General features: G+C 39.3%; 1 protein-coding gene across 1 annotated transcript in view; it reads right to left on the bottom strand.

Moving 5' to 3' along the window:
- Positions 1–2,507: 2,507 nt before the first annotated feature.
- LOC139752861 (ADP-ribosylhydrolase ARH3-like) overlaps positions 2,508–12,399 on the bottom strand; it is a 112,870-nt gene continuing 102,978 nt past the window's right edge. Inside the window, exon 10 of the mRNA XM_071668858.1 lies at positions 2,508–12,317. Coding sequence (XP_071524959.1) covers positions 12,270–12,317 — 48 coding nt within the window. The 3' untranslated portion in view covers positions 2,508–12,269. The remainder of the gene's footprint in view (positions 12,318–12,399) is intronic.

Raw genomic sequence — 12,399 nt, 5'->3', positions numbered from 1 at the left:
TTTGTTTTTCTAAGTATTTCTCACATATATCCTTCAAAGAAAACACCTGATCCACACATCCTCTACCACTACTAAAACCACACTGCTCTTACCCAATCTGATGCTCTGTACATGCCCTCACCCTCTCAATCAATACCCTCCTATATAATTTCCCAGGAATACTCAACAAAACTTATACCCCTGTAATTTGAACACTCACCTTTATCCCCTAATTTCCCAGGAATACTCAACAAAACTTATACCTCTGTAATTTGAACACTCACCTTTATCCCCTTTTGTACAATGGCACTATGTATGCATTACACAAATCCTTATGCACTTCACCATGATCCATACATACAGTGAATATCCTCACCAACCAGTCAACAACACAGTCGCTCCCTCTTTTAATAAATTCCACTGCAATACCATCCAAACCCGCAGCCTTGCTGGCTTTCATCTTCCGCAAAGCTTTCACTACCTCTTCTCTATTTACCAAACCATTCTCCCTGACCCCTCTCACTTCGCACACCACCTCGACCAAAACACCCTACATCTGCCACTCTATCATCTAACGCATTCAACAAACCTTCAAAATACTCACTCCATCTCCTTCTCACATCATCACTACTTGTTATTACCTCCCCATTAGCCCCTTTCACCGATGTTCCCATTTGTTCTCCTGTCTTACGCACTTTATTTACCTTCTTCCAAAACATTTTTTTATTCTATTCTCCCTAAAATTTAACGACATTCTCTCTCCCCACCTCTCATTTGCCCTCTTTTTTTTCTTTTCCTCAAACATATTCGCCTTATCCTGCACTGGCAAGGTAGCATTAAGAACAGAGGAGTGAGCCTTAGAGGGTATATCCTCACTTGGCCCACCTCTCCTTTCCTTCTTTTGGAAAATTATAAACGGGAGGGGTAGCGCAAGGAAACAGACAAGGAATGGCCCAACCCACCCCCATACACATGTATATACATAAACACCCACACACGCACATATACATACAAATACTTTTCAACGTATATACACATATGCATACAGAGACATCTACATATATACACATCCATACTTGCTGCCTTCATCCATTCCCATCGCCACCCTGCCATACACGAAATAGCATCCCCCTAAGCGAGGCAGTGTCAGGAACAGACAAGAAAAGGCCACATTCATTCACACTCAGTCTCGAGCTGTCATGTATAATGCAACGAAACCACAGCTCCCTTTCCACATCCAGGCCCCACAGACCTTTCCATGGTTTACCCCAGACACTTTACATGCCCTGATTCATTCCACTTACAACTTGTTGACCCCAAAATACATGATACCATTTCACTCTATTCCTTGCACACCTCTCACCCTCCTGTGTGTTCAGGCCCTGATCATATTCACTCCACTCCATCCTTCCACCTCTAATTTGGTCTCCCCTTCTCCTTGTTCCTTCCAACTCTGACACTTATATTCCCTTCGTCAATCTTTCCCCAATCATTCTCTCCACATGTCCAACCTGTTCAACACACCCTCTTCTGCTCTCTCAACCGCACTCTTTTTATTTCTGCACATCTCTCTTACCCTTTCAATACTTACTCGATCAAACCACCTCACACCACATATTGTCCTCAAACATTTCATTTCCAACACATCAACCCTCCTCCGCAAAACCCTATCTATAGCTTAAGCCTCACAACCATATAATATTCTTGGAACTACTATTCCTTCTAACATACCCATTTTTAGTCTCTCAGATAAGGTTCTCGCCTTCAACACTCTTCATTGCTCCTAGAACCTTTGCCCCCTCCCAACCCTGTGACTCACTTCCACTTCCATGGTTCCATTCGCTGCCAAGTACACTCGCAGATATCTAAAACACTTCACTTCCTCCAATCTTTCTCCATTCAAACTTACGTCCTGATTAACTTATCCCTCAACCCTGCTGAACCTAATAAATAACCTTGGTCTTATTTACATTTACTCTCAATTTTCTCCTTTAACACAATTTTCCAAACTCAGTCACCAACTTCTGCAGTTTCTCACTTGTATCCATTATCAGTGCAGTATCATCAGCAAACAGCAAATGAATCACTTCCTGGGCCCTCTCATCCCCAACAAACTGCATACTTGCCCCTCTCCATACTCTTGCATTTACCTCCCTAACCACTCCATTCATAAACAAATTAAACAACCATGGAGACATCACACATCCCTGGCACAGACTGACCTTCACTGGGAACCACTTACTCTCCTATCTTCCTACTTGTACACATACCTTGCATCCTTTATAAAAACTTTTCACTGCTTCTAATAGCTTACCTCCCACACCATATATTCTTAACACCTTCTACAAAGCATCTCTATGAATCTTATCGTATGCCTTCTCCAGATCCATTAATGCCACATACAGATCTATCTATTTTTTTTTTTTTTTTTCAAACTATTCGCCATTTCCCGCGTTCGCGAGGTAGCGTTAAGAACAGAGGACTGGGCCTTAGAGAGAATATCCTCACCTGGCCCCCTTCTCTGTTCCTTCTTTTTTGGAAAAAAAAAAAAAAAAAAAGGAAAAAAAAAAAAAAAAAAAAAAAAACGAGAGGGGAGGATTTCCAGCCCCCCCACTCCCTTCCCTTTTAGTCGCCTTCTACGACACGCAGGGAATACGTGGGAAGTATTCTTTCTCCCCTATCCCCAGGGATAACATCTATCTATCTATCTTTCTAAATATTTCTCACACACATTCTTCAAGGCAAACACCTGATCCTCACATCCTCCACCACTTCTGAAATCACACTGCTCCTCTCCAATCTGATGCTCTGTACATGCCTTCACCCCCTCAATCAATACCCTCCCATATAATTTCCCAGGAATACTCGACAAACTTATGCCTCTTTACTTTGAACACTCACCTTTATCCCCTTTGCCTTTGTACAATGGCACTATACATGCTTTCCACCAATCCTCAGGCACTTCACCAACCAATTAACAATCCAGTCACCCCTTCATAATTAATTCCACTGCAATACCATCCAAACCCGCTGCCTCGCCAGATTTCATCTTCCACAAGACTTTCACCACCTCTTCTCTCTTAACCAAACCATTCTCCCTGACCCTCTCACATAACACACCATCCTGACCAAAACACCCTATATCTGCCACTCTATCATCAAACAGATTCAACAAACCTTCAAAATACTCACTCCATCTCCTTCTCACTTTATTCACCCCTTGCCCCCTTCACTGATATTCCCATTTGTTCTCTTGGTCTTTCGCAAGTTATTTACCTCCTTCCAAAACATCTTTTTATTGTCCCTAACGTTTAATGATATTCTCTCAACCCAATTCTCATTTGCCCTCTTTTTCAACCCTTGCACCTTTCTCTTGACCTCCAGCTGCTTTCTTTTATACATCTCCCAGTCATTTGCACTCCATATTATTATATAACCCTAGGACCCATTTCTCTGAGGGGGATCCTGCAGCTTCAAAGCTGTGCTACTTCCAGTAGCAGGGAAATGATGGACTCCTTTAGAAAGAAAAGTTTCTTAAGACTGTGCTCCCTTTTGTCAACAGAAAATGATAGAGCCAAGCTTGCTAAAGGTAACTTTTCACTGGTGTAACCAATAGGTAGCAAAAGCATTACATACCATGAAATCACATATCTCATACAGGTCTCCCAGTGTATGGAAAATATATAGGCTGTAGTATCTAGTAACAAAGCATGGGATGCAACTACAAGCATTAATGGCTGCATATTTTGCCTCAAAGCAGAAGAGGCCAGTGAATAGAAAAATAAATCGAAGGGGTATGTACAACCCAACTGCAATGAATGTGTTGTGAGCCTAAAAATCTCTAGAAATGAGTGCTTCACAAATCCTCTCATTAGGCTGGACAAGGGCAATCTGCAGCTTCCTAAACAATTAGGACTTCAGATGAGCTAATACCATCTATAAGCAAACATGACAAAGCTGTGATTACAATGTATGCCAGACATTAACTACTGATGATCTGGTCATAAAGAGATAAAAGGTAGTGAGGTCACTATACTTGAACATATAGAAATTCTTCTGTGAAATAATATGTTCCAACCAAGACACAGACAAGGATTAAGAGTAACAGAAGCCATAATTCAATACAACTCTAAAAAGTAGTTGGCAACAGGAAAATTGGATGGGCCAACATGCATTTGGAAAAGTTCAACAAAACTTCATTTTCAAGATACCTGAAAGAGTCAGATGCCTACCCATCTATATGAAAATTTTCAAGGATAACGAAACATGTAAGAGCACCTTTGTCACTTAAGCAATGTTAAGTTATTCTGATATATATAAATCTGCTCTATTACTGAAGAGTAAGTATTACAACCCAAAAAATATTTTGAGGGAAAGGGATAACAGAGTAATGATAAATAATTTATTACATTTATTTCAATACTGAACTGAAAAGTTCTTTCAAAATATTAACAACTAGAGAGACTTAATTCCTTAACTTTAATAAAAAAGTAGTGATAAATAATTCATTACATTTATTTCAATACTGAACTGAAGAGTTCTTTGAAAATATTAACAACTAGAGAGACTTAATTCCTTAACTTTAATAACAGAGTAATGATAAATAATTCATTACATTCATTTCAATACTGAACTGAAGAGTTCTTTGAAAAAATTAACAACTAGAGAGAGTTAATTCCTTAACTTTAATGCAACAAGATCTAGTTGCAACCTGCATCTCCATGAATCTGCTCCCTAAAACTAATATTTGTGTCAAGATATGAAAATATTAATCTTTAGTGATAAATATAAATTTTCTGACATCTCACATGGCATCCTGACTTCAAAGCACATTTGAAACACTGTTCTCCAATTTTTCTCTGAAAAATACAGTCACCTACACATAACCATACTTCTGTAACCTTCGATTCTACATTCCATTTTCAGTGACCAATTCCAAATCAAAACAGATGACACTGTCCATCCCTTAGAGGATGTACCAATGATAAATACACCTTGCTCCATGTGTTTTGTGCTTCTTTCATATACTGAGGTAGACAGAGTACAAGCTTTAACTAACAATGCTCGGCAATGAGAACAGTGATATTAATAATGACCTCATTCACATATGCTATGTTATAATCGCCATCTCCTGTGTTATCAAGGTAGCACAAGGAAACATACGAAAAATGGCCCAACATATGCTACGTATAATCACAATTTTGATTCTAGTTACATTAATGTGGTTTACAGTAAATGAACCAAGCAATCCAATGTACAACTTCAGATGATGGTTAATGATATATTTAGGAACATTTACCAAATCTTATAACTTTTACTGGCTTAGGAAAAGAAATTCAAAAGTAAATTTGTCCTTAAAGTATTTTCTTTATTTCATTATCTACTGAAATTTTGTCTTTATAGTATTTTCTTTATTTCATTATCAACTGAAGTTGTACTAATAAACATGTCAGATATTTCCCTTTTGTTATGAAAACTGCATCAACCAATTATATGTGCTATACTCTCACATACTGTGTTTAACAAATAATTCATACATATACACAACCAATTATTCATACAACATTAAACCACACATACAGATTTTATTTTTGACCCTTTAAATGAAACTAAAACAGCCCCTATGCAAGCAGACTGTCATTATTTTTGCAACCCCTTATCCATGTTCACAGGAAATTACGGCTAAAATATGAAAAATTCTAAAGACTATGTAGGAACATAACATAATGTCTTCTTACAGTGTACTGTACTGTAAATATCCCTACAGGTTCTCTAGAGTTCACCTGGCCTCATGAGTGCCAGCACTTTTACAGCAGAAACCCCCACATAACTAATTTTCTTGCAATATTTCAGTTATTTTTTAAGATAAAAAAAAATTCAAAAAATGCAATACTTCAGTGACATGCTAAATTATGGCAAATCTGCTAAGTAACCCACATAGGTAAGTGCATGGCCTGTAGGGAAGCATGCCACCTAGGCCAATTTAGCATTGGTAGTTGCCAGCACTATCACAACATATTGCTATTTTTTGCTATCTAGAGATAAACTATAACTTCTCAAGACAAGACCAAGTATTTTCAGAATGTCTAGTATGAAAGTTGCTCTGAAAATGAGGAAATAAAAGTGTATCCAATGGAGATAATGTACTGATGCCAGCATCTCTCTTCAGACAGCATCTGTGAGGAATTTACAATCAGCTCCAGAGTGTTTTATGACAGTAAAAACCTCAGAGAATTCACTGGGAAAATTAATGGCCATAGGAAATAGTATCTAACACAAGACAGTCAGTTAGAAAGGGTATCTTATATTCCTGTAAGATGAATAACCATTCACTCTGCAGTTAAATATTTAAGTGTACATTTAACTGTGGGTTCCATGCCATTATTGGCTGACATTATAAACTTATAAGTTGGTAATCCTTAAAAACAGGAAATGGTTAGGGAGAACCTAGGTCCAAATATGGAGATCATTCTGCCTTTCAAGCTTTAACAAATGACAGGAAACTCTTGCTCTTTTAGTTATATAATGCATATGAGACTGGACTCTATTGTTAAGCAGTGCTAGATATATAAATACTCAGGCTAACAGGAATTAGTATCATACTCCAGGCAGAAAAAGGAGCAAGGAACAAGTCTGAGCACTTATGTGTGCCAAAGCTGATGGGTCTCACTGTCTGAAATCCAACAATGTTTGCATCATAAACATCATTCCCTAAAATAACATTTTGGGCAATCTATCTAATATTCATAGGGCCAACACAAGAATGCTTAGTTTACAAAGGACCACAGTATAAATGGTTCCATAAGCCTTTTGTTTTTAAGAGAAAAGCTCTCAAAAGAAAACATTCTAAACATTCTACATGGGAATGTCAAAGCAATGCTCCTGTTAAACAATACCCATGCTCATCCTGCAACATAAAAATTCTTTAGTTGAGATGGCAAAGTAAGTTGAACGTTTCTGCCACCAAATACCTATACTGTTAGCCAGCCTAAGGACCAGGGCGTCACTGAAAGATGTAAGGAGTGCCATAACAGGAAACAGATGAGAGTTCTTGGAATGGAAAATAAAAAGTAGTGGTGAGGTGAGTGATACAAAGGGGGTTCACACACTAGCATGAGAGTTTTTGGCTTGGAAAATGGAAAGTAGTAGTGAGGTGAGTGATATGGGGGGTACCTTCTAGAAAACATGGGAAAAGATAATATAAGAAATGCCATATTCAACTGAGGATAAAGATGAAAAACTTTCGTAGGAAAATGAAGATATGGTAGATTTTCAGGGGTAGGCACAAAAGATGTCTTACCAGTTTAAAACAAAGGTGGAAAGAGTGAAGTGAGCAAGTAGAATGCTGTGGAATGGCTGAGTGGTGATGGAAAGGAAACAGGCTACCACCATTAAAAAGATAAGGATAGAGGAGCATATGTTTCATACATGAATAATAAATCAATCCCAGAGGACACTCAGTTCCAAGATGCAGTGAAAGCACCCAAGTAAAGGTCTCACAAATCAGGAAAAGTATTAACAATATCCTAGAAAGAACTCATCATGCTGGCGGCACAGATGCGCATGAACATTATAAAACTACGAGGACTCGGGCAAAATCATCCAAAGGTAGTATGGCATAATCATCTAGCCTAAAATTCATTCATTTATCAAGCATTAACATAAAAACATGCAGCCTAGCAACAGTGGCTACTCCAGGAAGGCAGCTGCTGAGCATTCTACCTCTTATAGTGATGCAAATGCTTCACTGGCAATATTCATTCCAAGGTAGTCCACATCATTCACCAAAGACTCTAACCTGAGCTGGGTTATACCCAGAATCCCTGCTCAGTTGCATTCGTCGGACAGTGAATAAACAATCCAACCCACCTGTAAACATTGTAGTTTTCATGCACGTACCTTTAATTGTCAGTTGTTTAACGTTACACAGGTACTAATACACAACATATAGTTTACTTTGTTGAGTCTCCCTGTATTTCAGAACCACTGACAACCAACTCATAAAACTCCAAGATCATCTACTTGTGGGAAGTTGTCATACATAAAGCAGTTTTTATTTTTGTTTTTCACTTATTCCCATGTTTAAAAATCTCTTTCTAATAATTTGGAACCCTCCCCTCCTTGTATTTTACCTTCCTAAAAGGGGAAACAAAAGAAGGAGTCATACGGGGAGTGCTCATCCTTCTCGAAGGCTCAGATTGGGTTGTCTAAATGTGTGTGGATGTAACCAAGATGAGAAAAAAAGGAGAGATAGGTAGTATGTTTGAGGAAAGGAACTTGGATGTTTTGGCTCTGAGTGAAACGAAGCTCAAGGGTAAAGGGGAAGAGTGGTTTGGAAATGTCTTGGGAGTAAAGTCAGGGGTTAGTGAGAGGACAAGAGCAAGGGAAGGAGTAGCACTACTACTGAAACAGGAGTGGTGGGAGTATGTGATAGAGTGTAAGAAAGTAAACTCTAGATTGATATGGGTAAAACTGAAAGTGGATGGAGAGAGATGGGTGATTATTGGTGCATATGCACCTGGGCATGAGAAGAAAGATCATGAGAGGCAAGTGTTTTGGGAGCTGCTGAGTGAATGTGTTAGTAGTTTTGATGCACGAGACCGGGCTATAGTGATGGGTGATTTGAATGCAAAGGTGAGTAATGTGGCAATTGAGGGAATAATTGGTGTACATGGGGTGTTCAGTGTTGTAAATGGAAATGGTGAAGAGCTTGTAGATTTACATGCTGAAAAAGGAATGGTGATTGGGAATACCTGGTTTAAAAAGAGAGATATACATAAGTACATGTATGTAAGTAGGAGAGATGGCCAGAGAGCATTATTGGATTACGTGTTAATTGATGGGTGCGCGAAAGAGAGACTTTTGGATGTTAATGTGTTGAGAGATGCAACTGGAGGGATGTCTGATCATTATCTTGTGGAGGCAAAGGTGAAGATTTGTAGAGGTTTTCAGAAAAGAAGGGAGAATGTTGGGGTAAAGTGAGTGGTGAGAGTAAGTGAGTTTGGGAAGGAGACTTGTGTGAGGAAGTACCAAAAGAGACTGAGTGCAGAATGGAAAAAGGTGAGAACAAAGGAGGTATGGGGAGTGGGGGAGGAATGGGATGTATTAAGGGAAGCAGTGATGGCTTGCACAAAAGATGCTTGTGGGAGGTGGGCAGATTAGAAAGGGTTGTGAGTGGTGGGATGCAGAAGTAAGATTATTAGTAAAAGAAAAGAGAGAGGCATTTGGACAATTTTTGCAGGGAAATAATGCAAATGACTGAGAAATGTATAAAAGAGGCAGGAGGTCAAGAGAAAGGTGCAAGAGGCAAAAAAGAGGGCAAATGAGAGTTGGGGTGAGAGAGTATCATCAAATTTTAGGGAGAATAAAACGATGTTTTGGAAGGAGGTAAATAAAGTGCATAAGACAAGAGAACAAATGGGAACTTCAGTGAAGGGGGCTAATGGGGTGATAACAAGTAGTGGTGATGTGAGAAGGAGATGGAGTGAGTATTTTGAAGGCTTGTTGAATGTGTTTGATGACAGAGTGGCAGATATAGGGTGTTTAGGTCGAGGTGGTGTGCAAAGTGAGAGGGTTGAGGAGAATGATTTGGTAAACAGAGAAGAGGAAGCAGAAGCTTTGTGGAAGATGAAAGCCAGTAAGGCAGCGGGTTTGATGGTATTGCAGTGGAATTTATTAAAAAAAGGGGTGACTGTATTGTTGACTGGTTGGTGAGGTTATTTAATGTATGTATGACTCTTGGTGAGGTGCCTGAGGATTGGCGGAATGCTTGTATAGTGCCATTGTACAAAGGCAAAGGGGATAAAAGTGAGTGTTCAGATTACAGAGGTATAAGTTTGTTGAGTATTCCTGGGAAATCATATGGGAGGGTATTGATTGAGAGGGTGAGGGCATGTACAGAGCATCAGATTGGGGAAGAGCAGTGTGGTTTCAGAAGTGGTAGAGGATGTGTGGATCAGGTGTTTGCTTTGAAGAACGTATGAGAGAAATACTTAGAATAGCAAATGGATTTGTATGTAGCATTTATGGATCTGGAGAAGGCATATGATAGAGTTGATAGAGATGCTCTGTGGAAGGTATCAAGAATATATGGTGTGGGAGGCAAGTTGTTAGAAGCAGTGAAAAGTTTTTATCGAGGATGTAAGGCATGTTTACGTGTAGGAAGAGAGGAAAGTGATTGGTTCTCAGTGAATGTTGGTTTGCGGCAGGGGTGTGTGATGTCTTCATGGTTGTTTAATTTGTTTATGGATGGGGTTGTTAGGGAAGTGAATGCAAGAGTTTTGGAAAGAGGGGCAAGTATGCAGTCTGTTGTGGATGAGAGAGCTTGGGAAGTGAGTCAGTTGTTGTTTGCTGATGATGCAGCGCTGGTGGCTGATTCGCATGAGAAACTGCAGAAGCTGGTGACTGAGTTTGGTAAAGTGTGTGAAAGAAGAAAGCTGAGAGTAAATGTGAATAAGAGCAAGGTTATTAGGTACAGTAGGGTTGAGGGACAAGTCAATTGGGAGGTTAGTTTGAATGGAGAAAAACTGGAGGAAGTGAATTGTTTTAGATATCTGGGAGTGGATTTGGCAGCGAATGGAACCATGGAAGTGGAAGTGAATCATAGGGTGGGGGAGGGGGCGAAAGTTCCAGGAGTGTTGAAGAATGTGTGGAAGTCGAGAACATAATCTCCGAAAGCAAAAATGGGTATATTTTGAAGAAATAGTGGTTCCAACAATGTTATATGCTTGCGAGGCGTGGGCTATAGATAGAGTTGTGCGGAGGAGGGTGGGTGTGCTGGAAATGAGATGTTTGAGGACAATATGTGGTGTGAGGTGGTTTGATCGAGTAAGTAAAATAGGGTAAGGGAGATGTGTGGTAATAAAAAGAGTGTGTATGAGAAAGCAGAAGAGGGTGTTTTGAAATGGTTTGGTCACATGGAGAGAATGAGTGAGGAAAGATTAACCAAGAGGATATATGTGTCAGAGGTGGAGGGAACGAGGAGAAGTGGGAGACCAAGTTGGAGGTGCAAAGATGGAGTGAAAAAGATTTTGAGTGATCGGGGCCTGAACATGTAGGAGGGTGAAAGGCGTGCAAGGAATAGAGTGAATTGGAACGATGTGGTATACCACGGTCGACGTGCTGTCAATGGATTGAACCAGGGCATGTGAAGCGTCTGGGGTAAACCACGGGAAGTTCTGTGGGGCCTGGACATGAAAAGGGAGCTGTGGTTTCAGTGCATTATACATGACAGCTAGTGTGTGAACGAATGTGGCCTTTGTTGTCTATTCCTAGCACTACCTTGAGCACATGCGGGGGAGAGGGGGTTGTTATTTCATGTGTGGCGGGGTGGTGATGGGAATGAATAAAGGCAGACAGTATGAATTATGTACATGTGTATATATGTATGTCTGTGTGTGTATATATATGTATACTCAGAGATGTAAAGGTATGTATATTTGCGTGTGTGGATGTGTATGTATATACATGTGTATGTGGGTGAGTTGGGCCATTTTTTCGTCTGTTTTCTTGCGCTACCTCGCTAACGCGGGAGACAGCAACAAAGTAAAATAAAATAATAAATAATTTGGAATATAGCTGAATTCGTCAAGGGTAAAGCCCCCTGTATGCCAAATTATGGGGGTTTCTGTGTACAGTATAGTGCCACCTTTCTTATGGTGCCGCCTCTCTCAGATAACATATAATTGCATTTCATTTGGTTTTCTTTTCTTCAGGTTAGATTCATTTCATAAATGATTATATTTTTGAAGCAGACTGCGCTGCATATTACAAACTGTGCAATTAAGTGTAATTAATCAGTTCATACATTAAAGGATTAAATCAGTTACTTTTGGGTTCTATTACCTTCATTCCCAACTAATTTAGTTATACACAAATTCTGACATTTTGTTTTCTAATCCTCATTGGAAAGTGACCCACCAAGCCCACCTTTGTACACTAACTTTTTACTTTTGAAAAATTATAAGTTTTTAACATCACATCAATCATCCTGGACTTCATGAATGTCAGTGTGTTTGCTCTTATTTGACAATCTTCTTTCATTACAATATACATGAATAAGAAGGAAAACTTTGAACTCCAATATTCAGAGTTCTAGTGAGTGCTAATACTATGAGGCCAAGACACTTAATTTATTTGGATGCTACAGATGAGCATACAAGACATCAAAATTATTGCTTTTATAGAGATCCATGATGCAGGATTAACAAAAAACTTTTGTATATAAAAAATGCGTAACTGTAACTGTCCATGTAACAGAAGGAGCCAAAAGAGGATTTTTCCTCTGAGACTCAGTGATCTGTTCCTGATGTGTCCTTGCTAAGGCGAGAAAAGGCGAGCTGGTACAAGAAAAAGGAAATTTGTAACTCATAGCATAATACAGCATGACAAATGTCATATAGCAGCTAAAGATAGACAGCA

This window comes from Panulirus ornatus, chromosome 13, assembly GCF_036320965.1.
Source record: "Panulirus ornatus isolate Po-2019 chromosome 13, ASM3632096v1, whole genome shotgun sequence".
In the NCBI taxonomy this organism is placed as follows: Eukaryota; Metazoa; Arthropoda; class Malacostraca; order Decapoda; family Palinuridae; genus Panulirus; species Panulirus ornatus.
Note: the sequence above shows the minus strand (reverse complement) of the source record. Positions and strands in the feature narration are given on the sequence as shown.